This window comes from Pararge aegeria, chromosome 18, assembly GCF_905163445.1.
Source record: "Pararge aegeria chromosome 18, ilParAegt1.1, whole genome shotgun sequence".
Lineage (NCBI taxonomy): Eukaryota > Metazoa > Arthropoda > Insecta > Lepidoptera > Nymphalidae > Pararge > Pararge aegeria.
Genome location: NC_053197.1, coordinates 16,123,465 through 16,146,319, shown reverse-complemented (window position 1 = coordinate 16,146,319; position 22,855 = coordinate 16,123,465). Strand labels below are relative to the sequence as shown.

General features: G+C 36.5%; 3 protein-coding genes across 4 annotated transcripts in view; 2 read left to right on the top strand and 1 right to left on the bottom strand.

Moving 5' to 3' along the window:
* LOC120631528 overlaps nt 1–22,855 on the top strand; it is a 41,257-nt gene that overhangs the window by 13,474 nt on the left and 4,928 nt on the right. Inside the window, exon 3 of the mRNA XM_039901149.1 lies at nt 22,568–22,705. Within this exon, the coding sequence (XP_039757083.1) occupies nt 22,581–22,705 (125 nt within the window). The 5' untranslated portion in view covers nt 22,568–22,580. The remainder of the gene's footprint in view (nt 1–22,567; nt 22,706–22,855) is intronic.
* On the top strand, nt 1,909–6,902 carry LOC120631529 (protein ALP1-like). 2 transcript variants are annotated; one of them, XM_039901151.1, is made up of 3 exons: nt 1,909–1,978; nt 2,204–2,320; nt 3,393–6,902. In XM_039901151.1, the coding sequence occupies exons 1-3, from the start codon at nt 1,932–1,934 to the stop codon at nt 4,270–4,272; spliced, it is 1,044 nt and encodes a 347-aa protein (XP_039757085.1). In that variant the 5' UTR covers nt 1,909–1,931; the 3' UTR covers nt 4,273–6,902. The 2 variants fall into 2 exon arrangements, with proteins under 2 accessions (XP_039757085.1, XP_039757084.1); XM_039901150.1 differs by lacking the exon at nt 1,909–1,978 and having other exon boundaries at nt 2,006–2,320.
* LOC120631530 lies at nt 2,318–7,666 on the bottom strand. Its single transcript, XM_039901152.1, has 2 exons — nt 7,184–7,666; nt 2,318–3,072 (listed from the first exon to the last, which is right to left on the bottom strand). Exons 1-2 carry the CDS (start codon nt 7,368–7,370, stop codon nt 2,459–2,461), a joined length of 801 nt encoding a protein of 266 aa, XP_039757086.1. The 5' UTR covers nt 7,371–7,666; the 3' UTR covers nt 2,318–2,458.

The following is a 22,855-nucleotide window of genomic DNA, read 5'->3' as shown; positions in this document are numbered from 1 at the left end:
TTATTTCGCATTTATTAGCTGTATAGTGTGTATAGTACTAGCTGTTGCCCGCGACTTCGTCTGCGTTTGATTTTGTTTTTAATGTGGCATTAAATTTAGTTGTAGATCTAAAAAAAATTAAAGTATGTAGTCGCTAAGCCTTAAATAAAGGTACCGAGCTTAATGTCGGGATAAAAAGTATCCTATATTACTTCTAACACTTCTAAGAATATGTGTACAAAGTTTCATGAGGATCGGTTTTGTAGTTTTTGCGTGAAAGCGTAACAAACAAACTTACATTGACATTTATAGTATTAACCGCTAGATCTTAATCCCTACGGATTAAGATCTAGCGGTCCCCCACGGCTCTGTCCGCGTACGATTTTTGCTAATAATTTTCCCATAGATACAAAGTTGCATCCGCAATGTAGGTACGCCGACCTGCAACGTAGACACGTCCTGCATATTACTACGTTCGTTTGGCTCCGTAACCGCTCCGTCGTATTTTTATTGTTTGGATGCCTATGACATTTATGATTCAAGAATCGTGCTAAAAAGTGCAAAAAAGATTTTTTAATCGGTTGGATTTTTTATCCTGAAACATGTATTTTTACTATTCTATTTGTCTACCTCGACTACGCAGGAATTTCATTATTATAAATCTAAAATTATGCTGCATAAAATAAAAACTGAAAACAAGTAGGCATTTTCCTTGTTTTAAACCCTGATTAAAGAAAAAAGATGTTTTATTTATCAAAAAGGCGTAGTCGATTGTCACCATAGTGGTGTTTTTTATACGGTTGCTTTTCAACACTGCCAATTGTGTGCAGTGACCGCGTAGAACCGCTATTAAGTTTCCGCTTAATATAAAAATGTGGCCACCGACTACACTTATTTGTGTATTGGGTACAAAACTGGAATATCTTTATCGACATACACGACTGTTAAACACACCCTGCTGTAGGCGTTAAAAAAATCCCAATTTGAGCATTAACAACCCATTAGCGGTTTGAAACAGGGCACGGGTCTCCTCGCAGGAGCAAGGTTTTGGCCGTAGTCCACCACGCTGGCCAAGTGCGGATTGGTGGACTTCTTGTGCCTTTGGGAACATTACGGAGAACTCTCAGGCATGTAGGTTTCCTCACGATGTTTTGCTTCATCGATAAAGTAAGTTATATTTATTTGCTTAAAACGAGCATAACTCAGAAAATTTTAAGCTGCGTAACGGTGAACTTTGGCCCCCTGCAAAGAAAGCCGAAGCTATAACCACTAGACTATCTCCGCTACACTTAGCTTAGTACCTACATAAAATTTATCGAGATATACAATAATCGTATTAAGTTATATTAATTAGTATTTCTATTTCTATTCGTGTTCAATCAGTAATGTACCGCGAGCGTGGTTACTTGATAACCGTCAAACCAGTTTCCTCTACTGATAACAAAAACAGCGAAAGCTTTTTTGTGTTTGAATTGAATGTTTATTAGAGCGCCGTATTTTATCTACTTCGATAGCGAAATATTCTAATTATGAATTTAACAACAGTGTAAATAAATAAATAAATACATTATGACAGTACACACGTCGCCATCTAGCCCAAAGTAAGCATAGCTTGTGTTATGGGTACTAAGATAACTGATGGATATTTTTATGAATAATATACATAAATACATATTCCTGTTGTGGGAGTCTAACCCAAGCCTTGGATTCGAATTTGTTTAGGTACCTGTTTTCCGAACTAGTTGAAACTGAGTCTCGGAAAACAGAAACTAAGCTACTCACGCCTAATCAATGAAGATTCCCAAGCACACATATACCTTTTACCAATCGATTTTCACCAGGCAACTAATATAACCTAAAGCTCCGTCCACACGGCGCGTTGCGTTGCGTTGCGTCGTCGCAACGCAAATATTTTGACGCATAGCCGGCCACACGGGCGCTGCAGCGTTACTATGACGCAGTCAACGTTCCGTCGGCGCAGCGGCGACGCACAGTTGCGGCAAGTATTTTGAAAAAAATTCGCAGTCAGTCTATAGCAAATCATGGATCGGAAAAGACGTCTAGCATTGCTCCTATTACTACGTCACCGCCGAAATCGACGCAAGATCACAAGACGGTACTGGATCAGTCCTTTCATTTCATTAAGAAATCGTGATGGACAGTTTTTTTTTTTAGAATATCGGGAGTTGCTATTAGACGAAAAGAAGTTTTATAATTTTTTTAGAATGAGTGTATCCAGCTTCGAATGTTTATTGAAGTCCTTAGAACCACACATACGAAAAAACTATACTAATATGAGGAATCCAGTGGAACCAGTAGAAATGCTGGGAATCACTTTAAGGTAACTATATAAATATATTTAAGTAATAAAAATATAACAGTTTTTTTGGTTTGTTTAATTAGTAATCAACTCACAAATAATCAGCAATTGTCATAATTTTAAATTTAGACATTATTTAAGAGAGATATCATCCAGTAATTACAAATTAGAAAAATCGTATTCAGTTTCTTCACTTGCTTGAGATGTTTCTGGAGATGTAATTGAATTATTAAAATCAGAAATGTATGTACTTTGAAAATTTGCTGTTTGATACCCATATGGTGGTTGGTGAGACGTTGATGGGCCACTCACATATGATGATGTTTGTCCATACCGCATTTCATCTATAATTTGTATAACTTTACTTTGGAAACGGAGAGTTTCTCGGTCGGAAAATTCTTGAATAGATGGCAATATAGCTCTGAAAAAGGACATATGGCGATTTTCCGGCTCCTTGAGAAGTTTTAGTCCTTCTCTTTCAAACTCATCCATTTGCATTGCCCTTTTGCGCGCGACTGGAACATAGCGCGGAGTGTTGTCTGTGGTAATGTCATCATTTGTAGACGTAGATTCATTGTTGATTTCTCTAGGCGAGTCTAAGCTAGATTCGGTGGCATTTTGTTCCACTTTTCTCAAAAAAAGGAGTTGATTGTATAAATGATACTTCTTCAGTTTCGTAGCGCCCGAGCCCGATTTTGATGCTTCTTTTAATTTTTTTGAATATCTGAAGTAATTATCTTTTACACTTCTCCATTTTTTTATTAAATCATTACCTGCAAAACCAATAGTAAACATGATTTAATAATTTATACATAGTGAATTTCTCGATAAAATTTAATGACATATTCAGATATCGTTAACAAACACTATGTGACCGACTCTGGAATCGTGAAAATATAACAGCTGTTACATACAAAAAGCAATACCTACTGAATCAAAATGTATGCAACAGCTGCTATTTTTTTCGCGATTCCAGAATTAATTGGTTACATAGAGAAAGTTATTTGCTATCGATGTCTGAATATGTCAGTATTTTTTTTCGGGTATCTATCTATCTCATAAATGCATATTATAATAATTATTTTCTTTTCAGATACCTAGGAAGTGGAAATTCAATAACTGATTTACATTTCAAATTCAAACGGGGAAAATCTACTATTGCATATATAATACAAAGAGTTTGTCGTGCTATATGGACCAATCTTCTTCGAGACAACATCCCTGAACTGACAACTGAAAGTTTCCAAACAATAGCGAGGGGTTTTGATGTAAAGGCAAATTTTCCTCAATGTGTTGGTGCCATCGACGGCAAACATATCCGCGTGTGTAATCCTGCAAATAGTGGCTCACTTTTTTTTAATTATAAAGCCTTTTTTTCGATTGTGTTGCTAGCTATTGTGGATTCAAATTACAAATTCGTATTTGTCGACATCGGTGCATACGGAAAAGAATGCGATTCAACCATATTACAAAATTCTAAACTGTACGAGCTAATGATTAACAACAACTTACCACTACCTCAACCCCAGCCACTCTCTGGTAGCAATATACCAACCCCGTATGTATTTGTGGGTGACGAAGCTTTTGGACTGAGCAAACATATTATGCGTCCATATGGCGGTCAAAATCTCGACTTACAACAAAAGGTTTTCAATTACCGTCTAAGCAGAGCCAGAAGATATGTCGAATGCGCTTTTGGGATTATGGCTAACAAATGGCGCATTTTTCACAGACCGATAGACGTGTCCTATGACTTCGCTACTGACATTATAAAAGCATGTTGTGTATTACACAATTTTGTCGCTGATCGAGACGGTTTTAGACAAAGAGATAAATTTGCTATAAGTGTTGATGAATTTCTCCCAATACAACCCGTACATGAAGAACAGACAGCACCGAATGTCATAAGACAGCAATATGCGACCTATTTTATGACTAGAGGAACTCTGCCTTGGCAGCTAAATAAGGTATAATTGTATTATGAGGGTTTTCAAGATTTTCTTGCACCGCCAATTCCGCGATCAGTAAAAAAATAATATTTTATACCTACTCAGCGTAGTCTAGGTTAGTTTTGAGCTAAGTAATAAAATAGTACTCACGCTAATCTAAATTCCCTAAGTTTTAAAATTTTAGAGTGTCGAGATATTAATTGAGTAGTCCACTTTCAAACCCCGTTAAGTTTATGCAGCAATTAATTGAGAAAACTAATTAAAATGTTTAGACTTAAAATTACGATATTAAGATGCATTTTTTTGTGTATTACATGAACTTAGTAGCACATCGAATTAAATTATGTTAGCAAATAAAATCACTCTTTCATAATAATCATTTAATTTGCATTTTAAAATTAAACATAGCTAGTTTTGCAAAAGATTTTTTAACATAGATAGTTTTGCAGTTGTATGCAATCAACATAGGCAGTTTTGAAATAATCAAATATAAGCTTCTATTTTCCTCTACTCTTAAGAAATTACAATTTTTATCTATTATTACACTCTTAAGTCTATTTCTTCGTGTATTATGGTTTCTTCATTATCAGTCTCTTCTATAACAGTCTCATTTGGTTCTTCTTGAAGAAAATTGTAATATTGTAAATAATCGTAAGAAGCCCAATCTTCACCGAAATGTTTTTTCAAAAGATTTCGCACATCATTTAACTTTACTGGTTTTACTGGAACTCCAACATTCATCATAACGGGCACAATATTTTCGAATGATTTGCCTCTTTTGCAAACGTTGCCATAATTTATTACCTCAGATACATAATTAGGTTCCCCTTTAATGGCAATTCTATTATTTTTATCCTTTCTTAAAAAGAATCTTTTAGAGGCATTAAATTGAAAGTGCCAAGATCCAGGTAACTTAAGTACGTTTTTAACGCTTGATTTCCAATCATAAAAATGGAAGTCGCTGCCTAGTCTGAGAACCGTACCATACTTTTTAAAAATATCAAAATATGTCTGGGGTTCCACAATGACTTCTAAAGGACGTATTTCTCTTTCGATATTTCCAAATACACGGTCGGGGGGCAAAAATGAATGCCCCACTACAGGGAATATCAGCGTAAGTTTCTTGATGTGACGTGGAGCTTTTGTTTTTAGCCAATATGCCAACATTCCCAAAACGATTGAGTTTTTATTTTGCCCCCCACAACCGTCGCAAAATAATTTAATATGACTAACAGTGTCTTCAAAATTGGTATTCATTAGCCGATGAAATACCGCCGAAGCAATCTGATTAGATCCTTTCTTTGCCTCAGTTTCCAACCACGTGTAAATAAATGTGTTTAAACAGTTTTGAGCCCCACGAGATGGCCCTTGACATACTGTTAAGTTATACGTATACAATTGTCGGCTAAAGTAGGCACTCTGGTCTGGTACTTTTGGTAAAACCAAATTCTTTTGACAGTCAAAAGAGAAAATTATTTCGTTGTCGCCTTGTGTTTTGAGGCTAGTGTAAAAGCATTTGGCCTTTAGCTTGTGAATACGAAGCTGAGCTATTTGCAGCTGTTTTTTTGCTGTGTCGCGTTCTCTTTTAATAACTTCTTTTAATTGAATGCATTTAGAACATGCATCTGTAGCGGGAGACTTAAAACTCAAATTAAAGTACTTGTTAAAGATACGTCGGAAAAATTCATATCTCACTGACACATTCTGAGCGTCATCGTTGTAAAGTTTATGCAATTTTTTTATACTTAGATCGCTGCTCAGATATTGCACAGTAGATCTTCCTCTAACATAATGTGATTCCAAAGCTTCAAGTCCCTTTATAAACGATTTTACGGATTCTGTGCGATCAGAATACAGATTGGACTTTCTATTACCTCCTCTTCTTTCTTTCGGCATTGCCATCGTGATTAAATGCTGTTTACAAATTCTTTGAATTCTGTCCCTAGAGATTCCCAGAATTGTGGTCATTGCTTTTTGACACACCTTAATTAATTTGACGCGGCGTCTTCCAGCCAAATTTTCGTGCTTTGGTATAAAATAGCATATAGTCTGGGATTTTCTCTTTCCTTCTTTTTTAGGAGTTTGCGCTGTACAGTATTTTAATAAAAAAGTATCTTGGGTGACTTTAACTGAAGTTGAATAAAAATTCCGATGAAATTTACTGTAGTCTTGAACCGTTAAGTCGTTACACTTGTATCCCTGTTTTGAATTTCCATGTACACATTGTGGTATAACTGGCAGTCCCTTAGGCATATGTCTAAAACAAAACAGATAGGCACATTAATAAATAACAATAGAGCAAAAAAATCCCCAGCAAATAACCAGGTATCTATCCTATTTACAAAAGGTAACCATAAAATAATAATCTTACCGTTTCGACTTCTCAAGTTCTCTCTTCCATGTAGATTTATCAGCTATCTTTTTACGTCCTCTTCTGTTTGGTGCCAAAACAACTTCTTGTTCTTGATACTCCATGATAATTTTAATAGAAAATACCTCGTTTTTAAAAGCCTGCAGTATCTGAAGAAAGCAACGCGTGCATGCACTTCGACAGTATTATGCGTACTGGCACTCAAGATGGCGGCTTTTGCAAAAGTCACCACGCAACTTAGCGTCGTTTGCAAGTTAATACAAACTTAGCGATTTTTGAAAGTGGACTGCCGATCAACATAACGACTTTTGCAAAAGTATTGAGATTTCAATCCCATTTTATTCTTATCATAGCGAGTTTTAACACAGTATATTAAATGCTGACGTTAATATTTTAAATCCTTAACCGATTGGCGCCATTGGATAAAAAATGTTTTTTTTTTAACATAACGTGGTTTGCAAGTGGACTACTCAATTTTGTACTGATCGCGGAATTGGCGGTGCAAGAAAATCTTGAAAGCCCTCTTAAATAAAAAAAACATAAATATCTGTACTGTGAACTCACCAACTTTATTTTTTCGTTCAGCTGTGAAATTCTCGTAATCAGGAAATAAAACTTTTGATATGTCTTCCCAGGCTTTTGTTTTTAAATTTTTATTTTTAAAATCTACGTTTGACTTGTCCCATATAATTTCCCTTTCCTGTATCAATGTAATCAAGTAATCTATGTCAATTTCTTCAATGGTATTCATTTTACCCTGCAAATAAAACTAATTACCCTGCAAATAAAACTAAATACAAAAACGTAAACGTAAAACGAAATGAGCTTCCGTGTATCCTCTCTGTCAACGCACAAGCAACTGAGCGCTGACGCTCCGACGTCGCACGAGTAAACCCCCTCCCGCTTCGTCTCGGGGGCTGCTGTCCGTCATGTGTGCGTTGCGACGACGCAGCGCGCCGTGTGAACACCTTGGTTATTTGTATGTAAAACAACGCAGTGGTAGCGCTGCGTCGACGCAACGCTGACGCAACGCGCCGTGTGGACTGGCTCTAACTTGTCTATGGTTCATATTTTTCAGTTTTCGATTGGAATTAATGTCATTAAAAAAAACGAGTTGATATTTTCGTCATCTGTCAAGTGTCAGTTTACGAGACTAAACTTTACGATCCGCCGAATCGGTATCGTAACTTAAGATGGCGCCTAACGTCGTTAGACATCCCATAAGCATTCGTGAATCGTTTTTTTTCTCTAGAAATCACCAAAATCACTAGGCATCCGATTAAAGCTAGGTTCAGTGGAAACGGGCAAAAGTTAATATAACATCTCATCAGTTAATTTCAACATCATCATCACCAACCCATTACAGACCAACTACATGGCACGGGTCTCCTCTCAAAATGAGAAGGATTCAAGCCATGGCCAGGAGTCCTTTGAGGACATCATGAAGAATATAAGGCCTGCAGGTTTCCTCACGATGTTTTCTTATACTGTTAAAAGCAAGTGATATTTATTTAAAAATTCAAAATTCAAATTCTTTTATTTCAAGTAGGCCTACTTAATAAGCACTTTTGAAACGTCAAGTATGTATGTTTGTAGTGACTCTACCACCGGTTCGGAAAGCAGATTCTACCGAGAAGAGCCGGCAAGAAACTCAGTAGTTGCTCTTTTCCAACATCAACATTTACAATCATTTTACTATCTTGCGGGAGATTGCTGGCTGCTTCCAATCTACCTTGTCATTGAGGAATTCATCATTTATTTATTTATACTCTTTATTCGTACACCACTCGGAAAAACGAGAAAAAAAAACACATGATGCAAAAGGCGGACTTATCGCTAAGTAGCGATCTCTGCCAGGCAAAAAAAAACGAATAAACGATATTTGATTTCATAAATAAAAAACGCGCATAACTCTAAAAACTTATAGGTGCGTACCAGCGATAGAACTCCCCCATAAGGGAGGCCTTTTCACATAACCATATACGCCATAACTGATCTGAAGCTTGTCTGGCACCGAAAGCAATAAAAAAATCTTATTACGGAGGAATTTATTACGGATGTTTTTAAAATCGAACTCTAGTTATTCGAGCAGCGATAACAATGTTCTATATAAGTTTCTTACTTTTTTAACTAAATCCGTCCTCCCTGGCGTTTTATCCTTATACGTGGAGATCTCGGGTTTTATCCCTGACGGGGCAAATTTGGGAGTAATTTAAGTACTTTTGATTACTATAACTTTATATTATGTACGAAATATTTTTTAAAGTGATTAGCATCTTTACAAATGATTTTTGTTAGGATTTTATAAAACGGTGCCTATTTTGAATATAGTATACAGGTTGGCAATTACATTTAAGTCTTGTACAAAGACTCAGACGGTGTAAATATACATCCTGGTGTCTCAGTCTTGTTCGTTATCAACCCTACAGTTATTATACTCATATCCTGCAGATTTCAGTTGACATTTTTTTGTCTATCGAGGTTTTTTTCATAAATCCTGTAGAACGTATCACCATATAGTCAGAAATATGGCCAAGAGTTTTTTTTTTTATCAAGATCTTAATAGTATAGGTTATTTAAACCTAATTTTGGTACACTCACTATCTTAAAGATGCCATATGGTCTAACTAATCCGTTGTCTGCTACTCTAAATATAAACTCAACCCATTCTTCATACGAATAGTCACACGATTCTCAATAGATTCGCAACAAACTTCAAAGGTGCGATAAGAGGTATTTTCGCGTGACAAGACGCCCAGGAGTGTTCGTACAGGGCGAAACACACACAAAATAAAAGCGGAACGACCTTCTCTAGTGAGTTTTGCACGGCAACAGGCAACACAAACAAGCTGGTTTCGGAACGCCAACACAACCTTGGCATCGACATCAAGTTTTGGCGTGACCTTAACGGCAGTCTTATACAAACAGTACCCCTAGTGCGAAGTCGCAAAACTCGCATTCCGCTATTCGCGTTACGTTCGGTCTACGACACTCAAAACACGTCTTGTTATAATAATCGTCCTCTATATCAAATTAGTGTTAACTGAAAAAACACTGGTTTTTATTACCAATGGATAGGCTGCTGTCAACTTTTTCACACTAATTGATTGCCGCCATATTGCCGTAAGTTTTTACACTGAATTTAGATACATTTGTCCAAGGTACTAAAATTTTACTAAAAATTTTTCCTACAACTATATTATTAGTTCCAGAGACACTCGGATCATCCGAGTCTGGATGTAATATTTGGCGCTTCAAATGGGAACAGCTGCCATTTTTATACGAACAACTAGTCCAGTGTGTTAATAATAGGGTAAAGGGAACTCGAATACCTTGCCTTTTGAGATAAACTTATTTTCGTTTAATCTATATGGGAATGGAACGGTTTACTTTCCTAGTTCCGAAGTATTTTAATTTCCGGTATAGGTAATTAATTCATTACAGATGTACTTATCTTCATTTATAATCATATAAAATCAAAGTTTTTTTTTAATTGAGGAATTTGTTCATCCGCCCCTTGAACAAATCTAAATAGTAATTTTGAAGGAACATAGTAGACGTATACACAAACTCGACTTAAAGCTAGGACTTAATTTCGTCCACGTTACTCCGACGTGAAGCGTTTCGAAAACTATCGTCGCTTGCGAATTGTATAATTTCGTACTATAAATTTAGGTAAGTACCTCCTTGAGATATGATTCGAGGATAAATATTAACTGTTTTGCTTACGCTATTATACCATAAAATGCGTTTGATTTCTCAGTATTATAAACGACCGGAATTCCTTAACAGGAAATTGGTCTAGTTTTCACATAAGTATATGTTTTATTTCTCTTGGTATATATTTTGTTTTATTTCAATCTTTTACCTATTTATCTACTAGAAATATAGTTGTAATATTTGTTTGTTTGAACGTGTTATTTTTTTATACACCGTGTCTGTCAATCCAATTGCCATTATCTTCTCCAATAATCAATAATTCGCATTGGCGAATTTAACAATACATAGTATTTAGAAAGCATGATCAGAAACAATTTACGTTAGTATGCATGACGGAGTTTCATGTGAACTAACCTCACATCCACGTAAATCGGTAATTCTATATGGAGCAACGAATATTAAAATTTTGTTTTTTTGGCTAAACGTTCACTTTCCATTCCTAGTAAATATATATTTGGCTTTATAATATACGTTTACCTAGACCTACCTACCTACTAGATATACGATAGTACGAATCAATTATGACTTCTTGAAATTAGTGACTTTTTGATGCGCAGAATTAAATTTTCTGTATCAGCCAATCAGTTGACTATTATGAAAACTAAGCTAAATTTGCTATACTCCGCGAAAAGCAGGAGAATCTGTATGGTGTAATTAATAATTTCGTCAATCCTTATACTCCACACCAAACAGATCTTTGGCAATGTACCCTCTACGCACGTTTCGCGCATGGATTTTCGCAAAGTAACGCCTGTGATGGATAGAAGCTATACAATAATTGACTAACTGTGCGAAGTTACACTCACAGGTATCTTCCGCGACGTAAAATTTGAATCGGACTATACCTACATAGATTTTATAAACAACTTATATGCGATAGTACCTAACATGTTAAAACATCGACTTAGAACATCGTGTTAGAACTGCTTTGTGATTAGTTCGGAAGTACCAGGACTCCATAAAAATGGAGTAGGCAGCAAAACCTTATGGGTTTGTGCCCCACTTGGGCTGTTTGGGACAGGAAACACGTTAAATCTGTTAACTTGATCGCCACAGATGGGTACGGGTCATCTCAGATGCAAGCTACATCGGTCACGTGTCTGATGCTGAGATCTAAAACGCGTTTTTTTTACAAATTAAAAAAACTGGCTTTTTTGAATGATAATATACGGGTTGGCAATACACTGAAGTCTTGTGCAAAGATTCAGACGGTGCAAATATACCTCTTGGGGCCTCAGTCTTGGTCGTTATCAATCCTATAGATATTATACTCATATCCTGCAGATTTGCTGCAAGAACTTCATAGTACAAGTTATTGGAACCTCATTTCGGTACACTCACTATCTTAAAGATAGTAAAAGTAGTCTTACTTCATACCTATGAGACAGCTAGAGCTTGCCCGCACTGCGAATCAATCCGCGAGATCTATATTACGCGTAAGAAATTTTACCTTCCATGCACTGCGAATGAATTTCTTCGCGATTTTAGACAGTATTTATTGAGTTCGCGGCAAACTTGCAACCTTGAATAATCTCGAGAGGCAACCTTCCGAGCAAGTTAGGGAAGTCGTATGGTTTTTGGCTTAAAGCGAAGGTCACACCAATCTAAGTCCTTAGCTACGTTCAAGTTCGCGTCCTGTAGCTTTCGTACTAGATTTGCTCGCACGCAATACAGAGTAGTTTTCGAGTATCGAAATACTTGAACCACAGAGTAAAATTAATCTTATTTGGATTGCGTTAAAGCTCATATTTGCCTACAATTCATCAGCTCGGGCTTTTGATAGTGTTTGTAAAACAATCAGAAGTACTGCATTAGAGATTTTAAAACGAGTGACATTAGGTGCATTTTACTTTGACAATACAGAGTTTAATACTTGAAAACGACTCCACGATTGCGTATGAGCAAATATTATAAGGCTACTGGTACGTCATAAAGCGACGAGACGAGAGACGCAAGAGTGAACGTCACTTAAGAAGCAGTTTTGCCAACAATCTGGTAGTCTTAGTACAAGATTTGTTCGCCTGCATTCGAGAAGTCGTTTTCGAAATATCTCTCGAACTCTTTAATATTGTATGAAGTTTCTGATTCGCACCGTAAAGATCTAAAATGCCCTTCCCGCTTCAATTTTTTTCTTCATATGAATACCTTAAAATTAAGAGTGAACAGGCATCTTCAAGGCAGGCGCGCCAAATTAGGATGCAAAAAAAACATCCTGTACGTGTATAGTGAAGTAGTATTAATGTACTTTGTTCCTACTGAGCTACTCGTATTATTGGAACGACAATAAATGGTATTATATTTTACTATGTCGGCCTACCCTCATGCTAAATGCTAATGTGTAACAAGTAATGTTTTTTCTGCACTAAGCTAAAGTTAAATATACTTACCTACTACAATTAACCATGCAAAACGTCAACGTTGGGTGTACGGAAAAATTCTTTGTGATACCTTTAAATTAAAACCTGTGATGTATATTATGTGTGATGAGTTAATACATAAATAGAAATAATCCCACCATCAGGTGTGATTGCGGTCAAGCGCTCGTTTGTATATATATATATATATACATTACTGCCAAAGTAAAATGGACATTATATAACTCGTGTTATAATCGCTGATTTTTATTTTACAAACGTTCTGCCACAAGCCCGACTTGACGTATTTTGGGCAAATTTGAGCTTTAACAAAACATAAATGAGATCAATTTTAGGCTGTAGTTGAAGTATTTCGATAGTCTAAAACGACTCGTCGATTGCGAGCGTGAAAATCTTGTACTAAGGGAACTGGTGTTATCTGTAACTTTGAATGAGCAAAGAGAAATTACACTCCCATAGATCAAAGCCTGACACTTAGAAATTAATGTGGTTAGCTACTGCAGTAACAAAACTTAACACTCTTCTCTTCTTGACGTGTCCCACGTTTTTCTTATTTATTTATCGGTCAGCGCAATATCTCTTCTTCAAACATGGAGACAAGAGTTGTTTTGGTTTTGGCCTTACGGCCGACGGTATGTCTGAGGTAGACATTCCTTGGAAATTTTTAAACAAGGCTGCGGGGTCGGAGTTTTTAGGTTGAGATATTGAGGATTCCCAAAATTATGTATAAAACTTCGCACTTTTTCTTTTTGCTGTCTTCTAAACTCTTTCTTTGGCTGAGGACGTCAAAGAATTTTCAGTAAGAGATATAAACCATTCTTAAATCTGAATTCGTATTGGATGCGCCTTTCCAGCAAAATAATATATACGTACCTGCAAGAGTTACCACAAATAAAGCTTTCCAATCTTTTTCATTCCATTTTACATGTTTTCCTATATGATTTGCATCGGTTGCGTGTTCGAAAACATACTGTAATGTACCCGAGTACGTGAGGTACTAAGTGCTCGTTGTGTTTGTAATTTGATCACGGCGACCTTGCGATTCCACGGAATCGCGAATCGCGCTGCAATGTCACAATATCATCGGTCAGGTAGAAAAATCAAAGGCGTTTGCGCAATATTTTGGTCAGAATAGATACTTTATTGTCGTTCAGTGCAATTAATAAAACTAGTGTTTGTGCTAAATAATAAAATCACACGAATAAAGCAAACGTTAAATCATAGATAGAGACTGAGTTAAGTCATAAGACTATATCTAACTATCATATACAGCGTGTAAAAGAATTACGCAATAATATTGAAGGATGTATAAGTATACTTCATCATTCCCTGTAAAGATATGAAATCAAAAGAAGTATATTTATTTTTCCTTACAAATGAATTGAAAACATTATAAGTGTTTACTTAGGACAACACTTTTGAAGATAAAAGACTTGCTGGCTGCTGCTTGACTTATCTTGAAGAAATTTTGCATGTTCTTAGTTTGCTTCCTGGAGACTTTATACCAAAAAAAAGGGTTCCCAAAACGCGGACGAATTCCAACGACTATTTATTTATAAGTCTCTTTCCACGGTACTAAATCATCGCGCGTACGCCTTGCACTTGGCCGAGTTTCTTAATGTTTACTAGATGCCTATGAAATCGTCTATCGCGGTCATTACGGTCTCGGGCACACGGGTCGGCCTTGAGTGGAAGACGAAGTGGGCCGAGGCTGTGCGGCCGTCGGCCCTCGAAAGTGAAAACTGCGCACGCGCCTCCCGACCACTCGACGCCGCGGAACTTTGTTTGAGACGCAAGTTACCAGGTACTACTTGCTAGCTGATGCAGGCTTGAGGTTACCTTCCTGGTTTCCTGTGGAAGATACAGTCTTAACTGGAGACGGTAGGACAGTGCTCGCTTGCAATCGAGAATTCGTTTTCGAGTAAACTCTAAATCGTGAAAGTAAAATGTATCTAATTTCACTCGTGATTTTTGTTTTACAAAAGTTCTTAGGCTTAGCATAAGATTTGCTAGCTCGCAATCTTCGAGAAAACTCTGTATCGTCAATGTAAAATGGACCTAATGTCATTCGTGAATCTTGCTTTACAAACGTTCAGTAGGCTAAGCACAAGGTTTACTCGCTCGCAATCGAGGAGTCATTTTCGTGTAAACTCTGTATGGTCAAAGTTAAATTTACCTAATTTGAATCGTGATTTTTGTTTTACAAAAGTTCAGTATTCTTAGCATAACATTTGCTAGCTCGCAATCGAGGAGTCGTTTCTGCATATCATATATTTCAAACTATCCTTAGTACAGAACGCACGAAGAATAGACGAAGAACGCGTGCTGGTAAACGCATGTCTTAATTTTAGGCGTATTATTAGTATTGCAGCTATCAATGATATGATAGTTTTCTTTGTCAAATCCATCTGCGTTCCATCACGTGATAAGCCATGATAACGGGTCGACGGCATAACGTTTATAAGGATTCATACGCATTGATATGGACGGCTTAAGATTCAAGTTCATTGTCACACGTGGATAAATATTTTTTTATTTTACTTTAAGTTAGCCCTTGACTCCAATCTCACCAGTTGGAATGTGGCGATGGATGGTAGCAGGCTAAAGTGAAGGGCTAGCACGGGCAGGTGACAAAAATTATATCTCCCGATTATATCCCCTGACAGGGGATTATAATTAACCTGTACACCTGCTAAAGCACTGGAAAATTTCAAATTTATGGGGGGATAAATTCAAAAAAAAATTCAAATTCAAGGAGAGAGGATACATTTTTATCCTTTCCTCCGGGGATATAATTGTCTCCTGCCCATATGCTAGCCGGGCTGTTAGGGGTATGGCAGTTAAGTTAAACCCATAACCCCATTCGGTTTCTATGTCACATTCCATCGGGTCGCTTACTCACCTCGCGTCTTTTTCGGTAGGGTAGAAACTAGCCACGCCCAAAACCACCAGACCAGTCTAGAGATAATTCAGAAATTGTAAATTCCCAAATTGCCGCTGATAGAGATCGAACGCGGGATCTTTCATTTAAATCCGTAGCACTCATCTCTGCGCCATTAATTCATAAGTAAATATATAAATAAAAAGTTTGAATATTTCAATTGCCTACCTGACAACTGACCAGACAGACTGACGGACGGACAGCGGTGTCTTAGTAATAGGGTTTCGTTTTACGCATTGGGTAAAGAACTCTAATAAATCAATATAAATTTCACCAGCGACACAAAAATATACCACTAAATGAGATGTTAATTGGTCGCATACTTTAGGATGTTCATCTAATTATGATCGTCTATAGGTTTTTTTAAATTCCGCTACAAGTTCACCATGTGCTGCATTCTCACCTGGCGGTAAGTGGTGGTGCAGTCAATGATGTAGCGGGCACACCTGTTAAGGCTATTGCGCTTATATTAAACCCATCGTGCATTGTACCGGATAGCTTCGTGGCAAGTCTTTTGCCGGTAGGGTGGTAACCAGCCACGGCCGAAGCCTCAACCAGACCAGACTAGAGAAATTCTGAAATTAAAAAGATTATATGAAAAAAGATTATTGTTTTTGTTTGACATTTTAATTATGATTATTTTTTTTACATAAAATGTGTTATTTACGCTTAATGATAAGGAATAAGAATGTGGTTTCACATTTTTTTACTCAAATAAAAACCAGTACAAGTTTTTTTTTTTGCTTGGTTATAATAATGTAGTACTATTATTTAAGGTTGAAATCTTATAATTACTGAATTTAAATAGCGTATTATATTTTTCTGGATAAAATAGCTTTCATACAGTGAAAGAATTATTACAATCTGATCAGTAGATTAAACAATAATCGCTTACAAATAAACAAATAACAAACAAATCTTTTTCTTTATAATATCATAGTATAGCGGATGCCATCTTCGTCTGCGTAGAATTTGTTATATCCCGTGAGCTGAAGGCAAATGAAGGTCAAAATACAAACTAATTTTCTAGATACAACATGGAAATAATCCCCTTAACTAATCATTAAATATTGTTTTTTGATTTAACTGTCATACACTTACTTTTTTTTTTGATAAAAGTTGAAAAATACAAACATATCGTACAAACTCATGCAAAACTTGTTATCCTGTTTTTACTCCAAAAGGTACATATTATTATTCTACATGTCATATTCTATTCTTTTTATCTTGACGAAGAAATAAATTAAAGTATCTGTTTTGTAATGTCAAAATAATAGCTTTTTACTTAATAAAACTTACGTTACGAAACTTTTAATAAAAACTAATTTTAAATATTTGTCAGTCTGTCGGTTTGTTTTGCCTAATCTTTAAAACAGCTGGTGAAACAATCCGTCAAGTACTTACTTTGTTTCTAAAGCCTCGGTGATAAAAATTTGCATACTTTTAAATAAAGCTACTTCAATTAAAACTGTTCTAAAAATAGATGATAGAAGTTTGTAAATGAAAATGTTGTGTAGAACAAATTTTAAACCTGCGAATTCTGTTTTCATATTAAAAACCTACACGGACCGCATATATTCACACAACGCCTGGAAAATACTACCTCATACTATCGCCGAGCCAAATATTCTTACCTCGGTATTATAATTAATTTGCATTTGAGATTATATTCATGATGAGCTTTCACAAGCTTTTTCCATATGACAGAAAATATTTAGTCTATTGGCGTAGAATAACAGCCTATCTACGTGCGAACGCGGGGCTTTCTGATTGGACAGCACTATTCCGCTATTGGATGAAATAAGCGACGCGAGCGAGAGGGCATAATTCAGCCAATAACAGCTATCGTGATACAGTACAGTTGCAGTCGACACGCAGAATCTGCGGAGAGGACTGTAAAATAGCAGACACTATGTGACGATCGTGCCGCGTTCTCTGGTCTGATTGGTCCGAGCCACTTTGCAACATAAGAGCTAAAATTTCCTGTTGGGGCTCATTGTTAGCCTGATAGAAGTTTTAAGATTATATACCAGCAGGAGGCGCTGCGACGTTAATTTAAATCGTAAGTTTTTTTGTGTATTCGTTTAACTACGTTTAGTTGACGAATTGGGATATTTAACACCATGTTACTTATCGATTTACAATAAGATGTTACACCAATTAAAAGACATCTTAGGGTTGCTAGATAAAATCTCTCACGTGATGAGCTTTTTTTCTGTTCTATTATTTGTTTTTAAAGCATGTACTTTCATCATCATCTATGTGTACATAAATCGTAGAACAGTCCTGCTGACGCCTTCCTACCATTATCTAAAGTAGTATTACTATATTATTGTTGATGTTTTGTTACAGAATTTTTATCCTTATCATCAATAAAATGCTATTTCGAAATAATACTGTTTAAAGCGATGGCTGTGAGGCAATGGTACGAAAATAATATCGATAAATAAACAATAGCCCATTTGAATTGTTACATTTGTTTTGCAAATACTAAAAGATCGTTGCACAGACAATAAAGTGAGCGATGGTTATCGATAAGAAGGATTCGACACGATGCTATCGGGCATGCATTTATTTACTCTCGTACACCGGATGTCTATTATTACATCTTCTTTCAATCAATAAGCGCGCGCAATATGGGCCCACGCGCTCTTTGGGCACATCCAAGGTAACTTTTAGTTCAGTTTTGTACCTAACTTAATCATTCATGCATTTGTTATTCAGATATGTTTCACATATCCTACCTATGATGCCTTATTTTGTTGTTATTGAAATTTTACTATTCACTTTGAATCTTCTAATATCATCATCGTTTAATTTAAATACTGCAGGAAATAGGTATTTTAGATAGCTCAAATATGTCCTAGGCTAGGTCTTGAAAATACTTGACCTACCATTGCATACATTTAAAAAATGTGTAAAAACGCATCTAGTACAGCAAGGTTATTATACATTTGATGAATTCCTCAATGACAAGGTAGATTGGAAGCAGCCAGCTCGCTCTCATCTCCCGCAAGATAGAAAAATGATTGTAAATGTTGATGTTGGAAAAGAGCAACTACTGAGTTTCTTGCCGGCTCTTCTCGGTAGAATCTGCTTTCCGAACCGGTGGTTGAGTCACTACAAACATACATACTTGACGTTTCAAAAGTGCTTATAAAGTAGGCCTACTTGAAATAAATGAATTTGAATTTGAAATTGTGTCGCTTAATGCCTGGCTCCTGCTACTTGTTCGATGACGTCTGTCCACCTGGTTGGGTTCTACCAAAGCTACCTTTGTATGTTCCGCATACTTATGCTTTAGAAAACTCTACAATTCTTAAAGTGCAAGTATCATCATCATCATCATCTTCTTCATCATCATATCAACCGATCGACAACCACTGCTGGTAATAGGTCTTTTGTGGATAGCTCCAAATTTCAGCCTTGAAGTACTTTGCGTTCAGCGGCTCCCTGCGGCGCGTTTGATGTCGTCTGTCCACGTAGTCCGGGGTCTACGCTGCGTGACGGGTCGCCATTCCAGCACCTTGCCACGCCCACTGGAGCTTCAGCTCGTAGGCCTTGTCTGTAACTCTCAGCTCTTCTAAGGATCTCATAACCGATTTGATCAGATGTAAAATCGATGAGCTTCATGCGATAGCATGTTTATTATTTTAGGATATCATAATCATCATATCAACTCATTACCGGCCCACTACAGGGCACGGGTCTCCCCCCCCCCATTGGGGAGAAATTAGGACAGTAGTCCACCACGCTGGGCCAGTGCGGATTGGTCGACTCTACACACCTTAGAGAACAGTATGGAGAACTCTCAGGCATGCAGGTTTCCTCACGATGTTTTCCTTCACAGCTGAGGCAAGTGATATTTTAATAACTTAAAACACACATAACTTATATACGAAATGTTAGAGGTGCGCGCTGGGATTCAAACTCGGCCCCCCGAAAGTGAAGTCGAGCCCATACCCAAAACGCTTTCACCGCTTCCGGCCTATGTTAGTTCCTGAAAATTAAATTATTTTATTGATAAAAAAAATGTTTAAATCGGTCCCGTAGTTACAGAGCTTATTCGGTACAAACAAGCAAAAAAATGTTTTCTCTCTATAATATTTAAACGTCATTGGTTTCCTGAAAAAGATCGTTAAGCAGAGATAAATGTATCTATTTGCAACTGCGCGTCTTACTCCTTTTCGTTGCGTCTTTGTTCCCGGTATGTATGTGTGGTATACAATAAAATAACTGCCGCGTTAGGCTAGCCTTTAGTGTATTGGAATACGGATCACGAGGACGATCTTGTTTGGATGCTTGGATCGAACAAAAAACTGTGAGGCTTTGCCTTTGTTTGTTTAGCAAGTGCCCAGTAGCATCCGGAGATAGACAATTGGGATAGCCCACCCCACTCGTGCCACTGAGTGCAAAGTTAGTTAAGTTCAAGATTTTCAGATGATGACAGTTAGTACAGTTTTAAGGTCCACTGTGCGCTGCTAAATTATTTTGAAAGACCTTTTTCGATAACCGGCTCGGACCAAAAATGATAAGGTCTTCATTTTGTCTTTATATGTCTTTGTGTGTCATTTTCAGATGTAATTTGTATAGAGACAGTCCAGTTTTATTCATTGAAGTTTATACTATGTAGACATTACATTATGACATTTACTTTCTTTTATAAAGTTTTCTTTTTGTTTTATATGTGATTTCATAACTGGACTTCCCTCACCTCCATAGGTACTGACAGAATACCAGCGTTGCGGGTACATTAGTATCCGGAATATTAAGCTGAGTCACCTTTTTATTGGCACGACACATCTTACGACTTAAAACTATTAATATATAAGTTTAAAATTGTATGTTACTCCGTATGTAAGTCTGTTTGTGTTGTTCTGGTAAATAAAAAAATCTATTCTATTCTATACATTAATGAATATTTTGGTTGTTTTTCTATATTTCATTACTACTTGCTGACCCGTGCAACTTCGTTGCACCAAATCGGTTATTACTGGAAAACACAAATAAAATGTCATTTTCTAAAAATGCATCCTAGCTAGACTAACCTGTATACTAAATTTCATGAAAATCGTTGGAGGCGATTCTGAGATTCCAATTGTATATATACAAGTTTAAAGATATAAGATATACTGTACTGATATTGTCCAGTTTTAAGGTACCGTGCGCTGCTATATTTGGTTAATCTTTTAACCTTTTTCAGTTGCCGCGTCGTGCCACGAAGTGCAAGTTAGATTAACAGATGTCATTTGTATTGGGAAAGTCCAGTGTTATTAATAATAATAATAATTTAAAAAAAAAATATTTTCAAGTAACTAAGGATCGTTTGTTAATATTAAATATTCATATACTAAGTTAGTAATTAACTGATTTATTTATTAACCTATTTATTATTTACTGTTAGGATGCTGAGTGCTCCTAAATGAGTTTTTTAAAGAACTTAATCTATTACTAATCTATGTAGTTATGCAAAGCGACAAAATTATATCTTTTTCTTGACAATATTTTTATCTAAATGGTTGTCCGCTTTTCACGATTCGGAATTATTCTCGACAGAAGAAAATGTTAAAGTTACTTCTAAAAAATCATTGAATTACTTTATTTATTGAAGTTTATATGTAGACATTTATGATTGTTTCGGTTTTTTCTCTATATTTAATTACTAATACATACTATACTGATACTTTCTCCAAGTGTAGGTAAAAAAACTTGAGTAAATATATAAAAAAGGCCGTAAAAGTCAAATTGCATTACAAATAAAACAATTTAGTATTTCATTATTACTTAGTGGCACTAATGAATCAAAAATGCTACAAATATATCGCGCTTTAAGATCGGTTTTATTTTTATACTAATTCTTGCCCTGCCCTGCTCTAGGGAATTATAATGGATTTTGCATTGTTTGCATTGCAAGTCTGTTCAAATCTACAACAAACTAAGTATTATATTCTTATCAAAGTGTTCTTCCCTACACTTTGATGAAATACCAGTGTTAATATATAGTTATTTAAATTAAATAATTAAAACAATGAAAACACTCAGTATTTCTATACATTTATAGTTCTTTGTTTATTTTATGCCAAAATTTTAATAAATAATTGTGATAAACGTAATTCATATTTTCGTTGTAGGTTCGGTACTGCCATTTTATGGTACCCAGAAAAGTTTACAGAATTTTGTAAAGCGGGAGACCGTTTATAAAGAAATATGGTCACGAATAAAAAAAAAATACTATAAGTTAGACCCTTGACTGCATGTAATCTTGCACTTTAGTTAGTGATGATGCAGTCTAAGATGGTAACGAGCTAACCTGTTAGGGGGAATAGCTGTTAGATTAATCCCAAAGCCCTTATTGTTTTCTATGCGACATCACATTGGCCGAACGCCATTATAAACCGCTTGGTGGCACGACTTCCTGGGTAGGGATAGGTTCCTAACTAGCCACGGCCAAAGAACAGAAAATTCCAAAATATTTTTGTCGCTGTCAAGAACTACTCGTGAAGCGGGGATAGCGCATTGGGCAGGATCTCGAGTTCCCTTTCGGGGAGCCCAGTTCGAATCCCAGCACGCACCTCCAACATTTGTAAGTTATGTGCGTTTTAGGTTATTAAAATATCTCTTGCTTCAACGGTGCAGGAAAACAGCGTGAGGAAACCTGCATGCCTGAGAGTTCTACATAATGTTCACAAAGGTGGGTAGAGTCCACCACTCCGTTCTAGGCCAGCGTGGTGGACTACGGGCATAACCGCTTCTCATTGTGGGAGAAAACCCGTGCTCTGTAGTGGGCCGATAATAGGTTGATATGATGATGATGAAGAAGAACTACATAGATTATTAATAGTTTTTCTTTCAACCTCATTTGGCCCTGAGCACTTTAATAATACAGGTCAGTAATTATTCTCTCTCCCCCAGCATCTGCTGAAGCATGCAAGAGCAGGGAGTCAACGGGCAGCCGGCGCATCACGCGCGTCGGCCCATGAACGCCTTCCTCATATTCTGCAAGCGGCACCGCAGCGTCGTGCGCGACAAGTATCCCAACTTGGAAAACAGGTGACTGCGCGCTAACATTGTGATTAGAAAGTTAGACCTTAGTTCAAGATTTGCTCGCTCGCAAGAGTCGTTTTCGAGGAGGTATCGAAATACTTTTACATCAGGGTAAAATTGATGTTATTCTAATTATTTTAAAGCTACGATTTGCTT